Here is a 14157-nt window from a genome sequence, read left to right as displayed (position 1 = left end):
ATAATCTTTTTTATTTTGAAGGTTAAGAGGTTCTCGACGGAAGTGGAGTGACATCCTCCGATTTTTTTTGTGTCGGACCGGAAGCACAGGCCAGAGAGTGTTGGACTCGCGGGAAAAATGGCGGAAATGTGTCCTCTCTCTACGTTAACAACATCATCGATTCAAAATATTGTATTATAAACCTAATGTTGGGGTTGTTCTACATGCGTGAGTACTTTATTTCTTTGCACATAGTTTTTAATGAGTTGTATTTGTGTACTATGCCTTTCGATTGTGTTCAAATAGTTTTCTTTGGTAAGGGGCTGCTGGGATTGTTCTTCGTTTCCTTCCTGTTGAACATAACTGACTTCGGTCCCAAGTTGTTTCTAGTACCATTGGTGAACTGCTGTAGTAGCGGTTGATCCCTTGTTGTTGATGTTTTGTTTTTTTAAATCCATGTCGAAGCCCTGAGTAAAACACGTAACTTAATCAGCTTAAACCAAGTAGAAATCACACATGGTTAGCTGGTTTTGTACCTTGAGCAATGCAATCATTTATGCTTTTAATCCTCTAGGTGAGTCACAGCTGTGTCTTCATTCTCTGCTTTTAGAGAGGAGTCCAAGATGCAACAAGGTATGTATCACTGTCAATTTTGTGAAAATGCTGTATCAGTGTAATGCATGTCATCATGTTGAGTTTTATTCAGCAGTATCTGCTATTTACCTCCTTAGATTCAACACACGTTTCCTCTTCTGGCCACATGACAGAAAATCCAGTTATCTCTCAAGAATCCACAACCAAGGCTGTCCAATGTAGTCACTGTACTCTCCACTTTAAATCCAAGGTCTATCTTTTTGAACACCTCAAACATTTGCATGGTTATGATGTAGAAGGTGCTCTTAGAGAGGCTGGTTTAAAAAACCCAGAGACAAACAAGGCAAATGTAGACTACAATTCCACAAATACAGAAGATGGTTTTGAATGCCAGCAGTGTGATTTTAAAACTTTAAGTCGGGACGTTTTGAATAATCATGCGAAACACTGTCAAACGAAGCCAGAAGATCAGAAACTGATTGGAAATGTAATCATCTCTGAAAACCCGGGTGCCGAGATATCTGGTGTCTCAAAGAAACAGCATGGTGATGGTGCAGTAGGAGCAACTGAGATTCCCCACTGTCTTTCAGTTATGTCTCACTCAAAATCGAAATCCACGCTTGATACATCAAAGGATCGGAAGACATACAAGAGGCCGTTGCAAACCATTACCAAGTACCTTGTGGCAGCATCAGGATCAAATGGGAAAACCACAGTGAAGTTAGCTGATAGCGCAACGCTTCCAGATAGCACCAAAACAACCATTATTTTGCAAGAATCTCCCTCAAGCTCCTGTCCAAACAGCAGTGGTGTGTTTAAATTAAATGCAAAGTCCATCATTGACCTAACCCATGTTTCTCAAAAGTTTTTGATCAATGACCACTTTTTAAATACTGACCTGAGACTACCAAAGCCCAAGGATCAATCAAGAGACGTGGTTCCTGACAAGGGTGGCCAGAGGACCAACAATGACAGATCAAAAAGTCCTCCTGCTAAAAAAGCAAACGCAGACAAAGAAATGGCAAAGCTACCCGAGGAAGCAAAAGCAAGTAAACAAAAATCATCAATCAATACAGAGTTTTCATTTGATGTGAGCGAAGACGAAGGAGAAAAGAAACTTCAGTGTGTCAATGGAGACACAGAAACATTGCAGGTTTATTTTTGTAAACACTGTGAATACAGGGATGTGGGCATCACACATCTGTCTACCCATTATCAAAACAACCACCCTTATGTAAGATACAATGGTGCTTACATAAGTAATCCAAGTGATGAGAGTGCTACCTTTCGCTGTCTGCACTGTCCAGTTGAGTTTTTGAGTGTAGCTAACCTCAAGAAACACTACACTGAAAATCATCCAGAGGCCCCAAATGTCTTCAAAATGCAATTAGGTGAACTCAGTTTGGTGTTCAAATGTTTTGTGTGTCTGTATACGACCAACATTTTGGAGTCTTTGATAAAACATTACAAGGAAAATCACCCTACACATCGATTGGACAATTCCTTGATGTACTGCAGATACTCATCCACTGGGTGCCAAGAGGGATCATATCAGTCAAATGCAATTGATAAAGCACCCAGTCCAGGAAGAGAAGAAGAGATTCGTCCTGAGAGTGCCTGTAAACCTAGTAAGGAAGTAAAAAATGCACCTTCAACCCAACATCCCACCCTTAACAGAGCTGAGGTGGTCCTGTATCATTGCAACATCTGCAAGTTTAGTCATAAGTCTGTTGTTGTTATGCATGTCCACTACCAAAAAAGCCACCCAGGTGAAGAAGTCTCATTAGACAAAATCAAACAGTCAGCTCGTGTCACTTGGCCTACTACATCACAGATGGCGCCAGATAAGTCTCCAAACCCTCTGACAATAACAGAAAAGGCTGCGCCTCAACCCAACATCTCAGATTCTTCAAAGCAAACAAAAAACAAAACTGACCCCTTGCAGCATAAGCAGCTTACAGATGCTTGTAAGACTCATTTAGAGTCTCCCGAAGTTGGGAAACAGGAATCTGCGGAAGACACAAGGAAAAGATCGGCCACTAAACGCTACAGGGAAATGGACAGTTTATCCTGCAGTTCACCAAACAAACTGTTCTACTGTCAGTTTTGCTGTTATTCAAGTACCAACATTAAAAGCGTTGTTGGTCATCATAACGCCAAACACTCTCTGCAAGCACTAACATGCATTGAAGAGATCCTAATTTATAGTGATGCAGTGCGGAAAAAGAAATTTCCAAGTGGAGCTGGGTCTCCAGGAAGTACTAAATCCTCTAAAACCAAAACCTGTCAACAAGTTGAGGTAAACAGTGGAACAGTTCAACATATAGAGTATGACGAAGCAGGAAATGCTTATGCTTGTGCAGAACATTTGTTTTACTGCCAAAAGTGTAACTATGGAAATCCATCTGTAAAAGGAGTAGCAAACCATCAAAACCGACTTCACAGAGGCCTAAATTACAACAGAGAATGTATTCTTCAACATACAGCTTTGATTCGGGATGAAATTGAAAAATCTAAATCTCAAGCTAAGGAGTTCTCATTCTCCACGGGTCTACCACTCCCCATCATGAAAGAGGGCGATGAAAATATGTTTTTCTGCCACTATTGTAACTATAGACAGCGAACTGTGCATGGAGTACTGAAGCATTACCTCAGAAAACATAGTGGATTTGGGATTACGGGCCAACAGGTTCAGCTGTATTCCTCTATGGTTTGTGAAAAGGCACAGAAATCACACCTAAAAGCAAATGCAAGCCAAGAAGTCAATCTTGCAGAGGTAAAGAAAAACACAAAAATGATTTGCAAATCTGTGTCATTTTCATCACCGGCCTCACAGACCCAGAAGACCCTTCAGTGCCATAGATGCCCATACACAACTCAATATGTGTGTGTTTTGAAGAAGCATATATGGAAAATCCACAGGAAAAAGTGCACAGTCTCAAATGTTTTAAGGTTGTGTTACGAACAAGGAAGTCTACAGACAGGGTATCACTGTGACATGTGTGTTTTTTCTCATAAAAACGCGGCAGCAGTCTATGAACACTTCAAGGAGCAACACCCAGGGTGTAAACGAAGCCTTGAGTATGTGACTAATCGATTATTTGTTGGTCCCAAAAAAGAACCTCAAAGGAAAAAACCTCAAGAGAAGTGCAATGATGGTATTTCTGAAGGTAATGACAGTGTACCATCACAAAGCTCTGGACGCAATGAAACATTTTCATGTAGAGCATGTTCATTCAAGGGTGACTCATTGTTAGTCATCGCACAGCACTACCGCGAGGTTCATCCGTGGTCAGTAAAAGAAGACGGCTCTGTCATGGATGCTGCCAAAAGCAAGAGACAAAGTGCAAACAGGCAGACGGAAGACGACAATGAACTGCCTGGGATAATAGAATCCTACCAAATGCCTCTGGAATTCGACATGACACTTGTTTCACCCCCTGAGGCAACAGCATCATCCGAAGTGCTAAGGTGCCCTTTCTGCCCTGCAAAGTTTAACAAACCGCACGGTCTAAGCGTTCACTGTGGAATGAAACACTATGAGGCTGCGAATGAACAGCAAAAAGAAAAGCAAGAGGAAAAGCAAGACCAAAGCCAAACACACATGCCTGTCTACAAGTGTCCACATTGTACCTACGTCAATACCAGTTATAAAGGAATTCAAACTCACTTCCAGATGAGGCATCCTACCCTCAAGGCCAGGGCTGACAGATCTTTACAAATAGATAAAGCACATTTAGCCAAGTGGGAAAACTGTTTGAAATTAAATGCTCCTGGTCATCCTGGCAATTGGAAAATTGGGGGCTACATGTGTAAAACCTGCCCCCATATCTGTTCAACAGTGGATAAGCTGAAAAGGCACTGCAAGAGGGAGCATACTGAGACTGAAGAAAACCTGCCTAAACCCCCAGCTATTAGTAAAAGGAAACTGTATAAGACTCTGGCCATTCGGCTACCACAGATCTCCTTTTTAAGTAAGAAAAAGTATGCCGTGGTAAAGTGCCAGTACTGCACTTACAGTAGCAGCACAAAAATAGCTGTTGATCGACACGTGCGTGTTCACCACAAGAAGTTTTCAGCTTTAAAGGTTCAGGATAGTGTATACAAGTGCGAACTGTGTACCATTTCCTACTTCACAAAACAACGTCTTGGAAGCCATTATATCAACAAACATGGAAGACACAGCTACTTAAAATACTATGCCCCAGTTTACAAGAAGGGCCTCAAGAAGCCAGAGCCTCATCAATCAGAAAACACTCATGAGGCATGTGAATCCAGCACAATTGGGGAAAACCAGAAATTGATCTACAGGTGTCCAACTTGCCCCTATGTGAATTCAAGTTACCATGGCACTCTCACTCACTGCCAAATGAGGCATCCAAACATCATTGCCAGGGCAGACACACTTCCAACAGATGTAGTAGTTGCTACCAACATGGTAGGGCATATGGTTGGAAGAGATTCAAATGTGAAAGGTTACCTATGTAAGGAGTGCCCATTAATTTATGCATCAATGAAAAAACTGAAAATGCACTGTGCGACTGAGCACGATGGTGCGGAGCCAACAACTTCTGAACATTTGGCTAAAAAGCAACCTGATCAAGGAACTCATGTCTCAGTGTGGACGACTTTACAAAGTAATACACATGAAGTAAGTGCCACAGAAATGGGCTCCGAAGGCCAGTTGAACACTGAGGAGACTTATCAGTCAGTACAGAACCAGCAAAACTTATACAAGTGCCACATGTGTTCCTACGAAGCACTCTATCGAAGATACCTGCAAACTCACTATAAAAACACTCACAAATGTGATCCACTTACCACACACAAGCTGCTAGAGAAATATAATTACTGTTCAGTGAACAATGCCGGCAAACTCCCTGAAGCTGAATCTGAAGAAGGTTCCCCAATCGAATGTAAGAAGTGTCCAGAGCTGATGTTTTCCTCACCTCAGCTGCTTCTTGCCCACTATGATACATTTCATAGCTCAGATTGCAAAGACTTCATTGTGCTATCACGAGGAACAAAGAAGGGCAGCACAGGTCTTTATAGGTGTGTGCACTGCAACAAACTGATGAATGGAACTAGGAAGCTGTGGTACCACCTGGATTGTCACAGAGAGAAGGAAAAACAGAGGGCAGAGGCTTCAAAGAAAACGGCATCACCTGTAACTACGACAACACCAGAGGCAAAATCCTTCCAAGTAAGTTCCTTGTCAATATTTCCATTTTTGATCCTTCACAACATGCTTCTGCTCCACTTTGTTGACAACTGGGTTTTATTTTCAGCTTGGTGGGCAAGATAATCTTCTCATGTTGGAAACTGTGGAGGATCCGGCCCAGTGGAACGTGACGCCAGTAAAGACCTTGAATTTGCCACAGATATCTCTGTTGCCATCTCCAAACCTGGCTGATGTAGAGCTGCCACAGCAGGAGTCCAGTGAACACACCTGCAAACAGTGTCGGCGGACTTTCATGTCACTGAAAGGTTTGCGTTCGCATGAGCGCAGCCATGCAGCTGTGGCAGCCATCAGGAAGCTGGATAATCTGCCTACATCAGTATTAAAACACAGGTATGAAAAACTTCAGCTGTTTGTTATTAGGGAATGTAGTGGTGTCAAAGATTTTGCTTACACTAACATATATGTGAGATCTCCATTCGGGTACCTTTGCACATATTCAAATAGATTTACAAAGCAATTTTATAATATCACAGTGTTGCTCATACAGCATTATTACTATTTTAAATGCAAAGGTATTACATGTCACTTACACAAATGTGATGTCCAGGTCCCCCTTAGAAATACTAACCTATTTATGAGCTACAGTGGGGCAAAAAAGTATTTAGTCAGCCACCAATTGTTTAAGTTCTCCCATTTAAAAAGATGAGAGAGGCCTGTAATTTTCATCATAGGTATACCTCAACTATGAGAGACAGAATGAGAAAATAAAATCCAGAAAATCACATTGTAGGATTTTTAAAGAATTTATTTTCAAATTATTGTGGAAAATAAGTATTTGGTCAAAAACAAAAGTTCATCTCAATACTTTGTTATATACCCTTTGTTGGCAATGACAGAGGTCAAACGTTTTCTGTAAGTCTTCACAAGGTTTTCACACACTGTTGCTGGTATTTTGGCCCATTCCTTCATGCAGATCTCCTCTAAAGCAGTGATGTTTTGGGGCTGTCGCTGGGCAACTCAGACTTTCAACTCCCTCCAAAGATTTTCTATGGGGTTGAGATCTGGAGACTGGCTAGGCCACTCCAGGACCTTGAAATGCTTCTTACGAAGCCACTCCTTCATTGCCCTGGCGGTGTGTTTGGGATCACTGTCATGCTGAAAGACCCAGCCACGCTTCATCTTCAGTGCCCTTGCTGATGGAAGGAGGTTTTCACTCAAAATCTCACGATACATGGCCCCATTCATTCTTTCCTTTACATGGATCAGTCGTCCTGGTCCCTTTGCAGAAAAACAGCCCCAAAGCATGATGTTTCCACCCCCATGCTTCACAGTAGGTATGGTGTTCTTTGGATGCAACTCTGCATTCTTTCTCCTCCAAACACGACGAGTTGAGTTTTTACCAAAAAGTTCTATTTTGGTTTCATCTGACCATATGACATTCTCCCAATCCTCTTCTGGATCATCCAAATGCCCTCTAGCAAACTTCAGACGGGCCTGGACATGTACTGGCTTAAGCAGGGGGACACGTCTGGAACTGCAGGATTTAAGTCCCTGGCGGCGTAGTGTGTTACTGATGGTAGCCTCTGTTACTTTGGTCCCAGCTCTCTGCAGGTCATTCACTAGGTCCCCCCGTGTGGTTCTGGGATTCTTGCTCACCGTTCTTGTGATCATTTTGACCCCACGGGGTGAGATCTTGCGTGGAGCCCCAGATGGAGGGAGATTAGCAGTGGTCTTGTATGTCTTCCATTTTCTAATAATTGCTCCCACAGTTGATTTCTTCACACCAAGCTGCTTACCTATTGCAGATTCAGTTTTCCCAGCCTGGTGCAGGTCTACAATTTAGTCTCTGGTCTCCTTTGACAGCTCTTTGGTCTTGGCCATAGTGGAGTTTGGAGTATGACTGTTTGAGGTTGTGGACAGGTGTCTTTTATACTGATAACGAGTTCAAAAAGGTGCCATTAATACAGGTAACGAGTGGAGGACAGAGGAGCCTCTTAAAGAAGAAGTTACAGGTCTGTGAGAGCCAGAAATCTTGCTTGTTTGTAGGTGACCAAATACTTATTTTACCGAGGAATTTACCAATTAATTCATTAAAAATCCTACAATGTGATTTCCTGGATTGTTTCCCCCATTCTGTCTCTCATAGTTGAAGTGTACCTATGATGAAAATTACAGGCATCTCTCATCTTTTTAAATGGGAGAACTTGCACAATTGGTGGCTGATCAAATACTTTTTTGCCCCACTGTAACTGATAATATCTGACTGATCTGACTTTTTTCATCCTCTTAACAGCATCAACAAATACGTTCAGTTCAAAGCTGGGACCCTGAGGCCTTTCCTCTGTAGCATCTGTTCCTATCGGACAACGGTCATGGGCCTGTGGAGGAGTCATTTCATCAAAATACATAAAGGTGAGTAACATGCAAATGACGCACCATTAGCAAACATTCAATATGATGTCATATATCTGTGATGCAGCTTTTATCTGCAGATATATATTTTATTATCAGCAATACAAAGACAATTTTGTTTTACAGTTATTATTTCATGCAAGCCTGAAAGTGTAGCCTGAATGTCCTTATTTAACTTGACTCAAACCTTACACAGCTCGTATACACTGTTAAATTGCACATTTTTCTGTCTTTCATTCCGTGTTTGTACCGATGCTCAGATGTCATACTGGATTCTGATGAGAGTGACAAAGAAGAAGAGGAGAGCGCTCAGAGGACTGGCAAAGAGCCCTTAAGTTCATCAGAGGAATTGAACTATTGGCCTGAAATTGATGAAAAACCTGAAATTACTAAAAGCAAGTGATCCATTTATTTTTAATGTATCACAATATATATAGCTGGTAAAATGATTATTTCATTCTTAGTTTTTGCATTAGTGGTTATAAGAGACTGTGATTTATTGTGCTTTGACAGAATCGCTTTACTTGGAGCCCCCAGATGTGCAGCGGCAGTTGAACCACTATAGCTTAATGGCAAAGACTGACGGCTGGTCCACAACACATAAGCAAGAAGCCATACCGGACAATAGTCTTTTTCACTGTGAGTTCTGCAATTTCAACACTGAACACCGGTCTAGTATACGACGTCACTACGTAAATCGCCATGGAAAGAAGATCTTCAGGTGTAAGGACTGCGAGTTCTTCACTGGTGTAAAGTAGGTAACAACCACCATGAATAGTTTTCTTAATGTTCAAAAGAGAGTGCTTTTTGTATTGTAAAAAATGCTTTCTATTAGGAAAACGTTTGAGATGCACATGGAGAGGGGTCACTCTACATGCGAATCACAACCTACTCATGACAAAGACCTGTGCTGCCCTTTCTGCCTATACCAGACCAAGAATAAGAATAACATGATCGATCACATCATCTTGCATCGTGGTAGGTTAGATGCTCATCAGGATTCGGTGTCCCACCCCCTCATATCGTAATCAATCACGTTATGTTCAGTCTTGGTTTCTTTTGTTTTCAGAGGAACGTGTTGTGCCAATTGAGGTGCGTCGCTCAAGGCTGTCTCGTTGCCTTCAAGGCATCGTCTTCCGCTGTCATAAATGCACTTTCACTAGTGGAAGTGCTGAAAACTTGCATCTGCACATGACGAGGCACGATGACATCAAACCCTACAAGTGTCGGCTTTGCTACTTTGACTGCACTCATCTGAGCGACCTGGAGGCGCACCTGAGGGATAAGCATCAGGTGAGGATTTGTTACAAAAGGCCTCAATGCATCACTTGGATTCCTTTCTGGGTGAAGGAATGTGCATCACAGACAGCTTCTTTGTTTGTCATTTTCATTGGCCATTGTAAAAATGTTTTGTAAAAAATAAAAGTTATTAATTGAACCTTTAGGTGGTTTAATTGCAGGTTGGACACATGGTTCCCTATTTGACCAAATACAAGTTGTTGCCTCCCAGTAGTGCAAATCGCAAGTCGGTTCATATTTTATTTATGTAGCCCAATATAACTTATCTCCATTAGGGGCATTACAACTTCTCACTAAAAAAACCTGGGGAAAAAAAGGTTGACTTATTTGACAGGGATAGTACTCATAAAATGGAGGAAAATGGAAAACCTAATCTAAGGAACCGTAAAACTGAGGGACTACCTTTTCTCGATGGACAGACCGGAAAAACATGTTCCTTAAAGCAGACAGAGAGCGAGAGAAACCCCAACAGCAAGTAGTAAACTCGGAATTACGTCCAAGAAACAAAATTAAGCTACTAGTGATTCACTTGTTAATGAGATAAAATACCTGTTTTTGTTAACCAAATCCATACACTTTGTTAAAAAACAGTCAATAAAACATCAGACAAACAAAAAAAAGACAGAAAATGACAACCACCTCGTGACAAACTACACAATATTAAATTCCCAGTGGAGAGCCCACCAACATAAAAAAAACAACCAAACAGGTCAGTATAAGAAATGTTCAGCCAGACCTAAAAAACACAGGTTGAAACACAGACCCCCAAGACTTTGTGATTCAGGGTCTCCTGGAAGCGTTTCATTTGGTGGGAGTGTGCTATATGGATGCTTGTTAATTTGAAGTTTGATCTTTATGTGGTTTTGGCTTTTTTGCAGGTTTTGAGGAACCATGAGCTTGTGGGTCAGGTCAGCCTCGATCAGCTACAGGCAAGGGTTGGTAAGATGACAGAGCAGGAACAAGAACCTTCGTCTAACTTGGAGCATCAGAGCAATGAAAGCGAAGATGCAGAAACAGATGAGTTTTTAACTGGCAGTAATGAAGGTCCGCATAAGACACAAGCTAAGGAACTGGCAGAAAATGAGGAGAGGGAAGAAGTGGAACTACAGTCCGAGGCAGTTGTGTTGTTTCCGGCCCAACCGGTACCTGGAGATGTTGAAGACAACTGCACAATGTTCATGCAACTAAAAGAGCTGGAGACACAGGGGAGCTCAACAAATTATGCAACAACCCAGGAGTCACATAATGAGGCTCCACAGGAGAAAGCATTTGGATCTACCTGTATGAAGGCTGATCGGAATAGTACGACAAAGGCAGCGGAGAACATTGAGACCGAGGATGTTGATAATGCTCCAAGAGAGACTGTATTGCTGGGTGAAAAGGGTGGCAAATCTCTTGCACATCAAATTAATGCAGAGGCCATTTCACCCCTTTGTACGGTGTCGCCAAAGTGTGAACAGCTCAACAGAAGCGATAAGGAAAGTTTAGATGTCACTTTGACAAACTACAAAGATCCACAAGTGCACAAAAACATTGTGGAGATGAGAGACCCTTATGGGGACATGCCAGTTCTTGAGAAGGAATATCACAAAGAACAAATGCAGCCTCTTGGTTGTTACAAGGCGAAAGATCAGAGTGACCATCTGCAGCAAAAGCTGGACAAAAAAGATGACACGATCACTGATGAAGAGAACCGATGCGAGGATGAGAAACATGAGCAGGGTGACAGAAGGACCAAAGGTGAGATACTGATTACATTGAGTACAAATATATAATTCTAAACATTTACAGATCAGTTGTTGCAGAGCCTGCCTCAGTGACCCCAACAAACGGTTATTTTCATCATCTATTAACCAGCCATATTGATACCTTGTTTATTAAGTATAGAGACATATCTTCATTCTGTTTTGTTTGACCCCCAGCCAAAATATGTTTTGCTTACAGTAATGTAAAATGGAAAAGACCTCAAATTGTCAAAGTAGCAACTAAATACTGCTGGTATAACCATGTAAAAATGATGTCTGCCTTTTTTTGTAATTTTAATTTTCAGTCATTTAAGCTCTCATGCTTAAATGCTAAACATTTGTAGGGTCTCTGTTTGATGATTACCTTTTTACCGTTTCACTGCCAAAACAAGAAAGTCATCTGATCCTCGTAGAAATATTTATTGCTGCTATTTTCTGAACATTCAAACAAAATAATGTATCATTTCATGGGAGGGATAACACATTTAATTGTAGCCTTAATTAGGTTTGGGAAACTGCATGTTACACAAACTACATTATTTTTGTTTTCCTTTTAGATGCTCTCACAGTCACAGAGGGAGATGCGGACATCCTGTGCCCAGCAGCTACAGAGGAGCAACCGTTTACCTGCCAGTTGTGTGGACGAAACCTCATGAACAGCTCTGAGCTGCAGCGTCACATCATTCGACATGGAATATAACGTTTTTAGTTTCATCGGTAGCGAGAGGCTTCCACACTTGATTTTTTTCCATGAGAATCTAGATTTATGTTTCCATTTTCCGTCCTCTACTGTTACTGTAACCTGTAAATCTGTATAACCAGGTAACAAAATGTTTGATAGATTTTAACCCTTTTTATGATTTTTGGTACAGCTGGATGCGTAGGAATTACAATTTGGGTGATTACGCAAATAAAACTTTGGAACTAAGATGGTGGCTGTATAAATTGTGAGACTTTGTCAATAAGATGTTTTTTTTGTTTAAATACATTAATGGATGTGTATGAATAACTTGTGCGAGTTTGCTTGTTTATTTTTTCTTTATTCCTGCAGTTATTGTTAATGAATATGATAACCATTTTATACTGTAAAACACGCAAAACTATTTACACTGTGAACTTTTGTTACATATGGAACATTTACGTTCAATATGAAGAACTGCTAGACCAACCTCAAAACCATTGATTGTGAAAATGCTGGTTCTGCCTTCATGTGCTGTTGGGTATTTGATACCAGGGAAGGTGTTCTTATCTGTCAGGCAGCTTAATTTCATTCAGCATCAATAAAAAACACAGCTGGAATATAACTGCATTTCCTCCAAACTGTACTTAAGAATTTTTTTTTAATTCAATGCAACTTTATACATTTACGCTGTAATGGCAAATATTGCATGTTCACTACATTTGTCTGACAGCTTTAGTTATCTTCCAGATTACTATTATTTCCTGTACAGCGATAGCCATGTTGATCCAGATGTATTGATTTTGAATGTGTGTGATTAACAGAATTATTCATTGTTACATTGTGTTGTGATAATTTTACTTCTTATACTAAATAAACTTTTTCAAAAAGCCTCTTGAAAGAATCAGTTACTAAATGTGAAACTTTAATTATTTGAAATATTGAGAAACCTGGTTCTCTGAGGACAGCACAACACTACATAGAAATGATCATGTAGAATATGATGCATTGCTGTAGATTAAAATACCACACAAAATTGTTAAAATAGGGACAATTTAAAAAGTGGGGCAATAAAGGTAAAGAATTGTGATATACATTTATTTTCACTTGGTTGGTATGAAGGAAAATAAAGAACTCATCCGTTTGTTTTTGTTTTATCAGTGTGAAAAGAGCATGGCATGGATTTTAAAGTGGCTCTTGCTGAAATGAGGAAAATGTTTGCTAGACTAAAAATGTATTTAAACTGAGCTCAAGTCATAAGGTACCCAACACAAAACATTAATAACGCCCCTTAGATTAGATGAGTATTAATGAGGTTATAGGTTACTATGTCTTATTAATAATTGTTCTTGTTTTCTTATTTGTGGATTGTTGTTTATGTATTATAACTGTTTTAGTTTTGTGTATGACTATGACCCCTAACCATATAGTTTCTTAAAATGCAAGTACAACAAGAATCACAGTGACTCCTTCAGGTTGTGCAGAGCTCCTAGTGGAGCAGATAAGTGAAACAATCGTTCAAATAGTGATACAAGCACTAAACTTGGTACAAATACTAGACATTACTCTTTTGAAAAAGTACTTGAAATTCAAGATGGCCGCCCATAATCTCACCACTTTGATCAATTTGGATGATCTTGGTGTCTAAAAGTATAGGGAATTTGGAGTTTTCCTAACCCTCACACTTGCAGCTACATAGTCTTGTGCAGGTAAGACCATATCGGTAGCATTTGCATCTTCCATGGCATTCTGAACGGCGTCCACACTTGGTCAGAAGTCAATGGGTGGAAGTGTTGTCCAGAAGACCTTCCATGTATCTCCACTTTTTGTCCATACCCAGTCAGCAGGACTCTGTGTCTCTGATTGGCGCAGTATAGTCTGACTCCATATGCAGCCTGCTTGATAGGCAGCACGCTTGACGTGCTGAAGTAGTGCTGCACGAGTTGGAGGAATGGCTTCATAAGGCATCTGTTTCTGAGCAACCATTTCCAGTCTGGCATCATCTACACATGCAACTGTACTGGACCTGTCATAAATTGTCACCACAAACTTCTCGAGGACCTCCAGATCATCATCACCTACTGTTGGTGGGTACTGGCTTAGCTTGGCAAAGACATCAGATGCCTCAACACACACATCCCAGGTTTGCCATGCAGACTTTTTCCCTTTGCTGTGGAAGCCTGAAACAACATCGCAACCAGTGAAGGCATGAAAGAAGAGTATTCCTTTGCTTTTTTCCAGTCCGATAGAGGTGTAAAGGTCATGTA

General features: G+C 40.8%; 1 protein-coding gene across 1 annotated transcript; it reads left to right on the top strand.

Annotated features, from left to right (window-relative positions):
• Positions 1–63: 63 nt before the first annotated feature.
• On the top strand, positions 64–12780 carry LOC134873474 (zinc finger protein 462-like). Its single transcript, XM_063897109.1, has 11 exons — positions 64–207; positions 554–612; positions 711–5776; positions 5862–6145; positions 8049–8167; positions 8428–8562; positions 8681–8921; positions 9003–9145; positions 9237–9460; positions 10345–11206; positions 11769–12780. The coding sequence occupies exons 2-11, from the start codon at positions 603–605 to the stop codon at positions 11909–11911; spliced, it is 7227 nt and encodes a 2408-aa protein (XP_063753179.1). The 5' UTR covers positions 64–207; positions 554–602; the 3' UTR covers positions 11912–12780.
• The last annotated feature ends 1377 nt before the right edge of the window (positions 12781–14157 follow it).

Source organism: Eleginops maclovinus, chromosome 12 (genome assembly GCF_036324505.1).
Source record: "Eleginops maclovinus isolate JMC-PN-2008 ecotype Puerto Natales chromosome 12, JC_Emac_rtc_rv5, whole genome shotgun sequence".
NCBI classification, from domain to species: domain Eukaryota; kingdom Metazoa; phylum Chordata; class Actinopteri; order Perciformes; family Eleginopidae; genus Eleginops; species Eleginops maclovinus.
Note: the sequence above shows the minus strand (reverse complement) of the source record. Positions and strands in the feature narration are given on the sequence as shown.

Coding starts and splice junctions, on each gene's coding strand:
- LOC134873474 (XM_063897109.1), top strand. Junction 9,146..9,236: donor TCACATCATCTTGCATCGTG/GTAGGTTAGATG, acceptor TTTTGTTTTCAG/AGGAACGTGTTGTGCCAATT. Junction 11,207..11,768: donor GGGTGACAGAAGGACCAAAG/GTGAGATACTGA, acceptor TTTTCCTTTTAG/ATGCTCTCACAGTCACAGAG.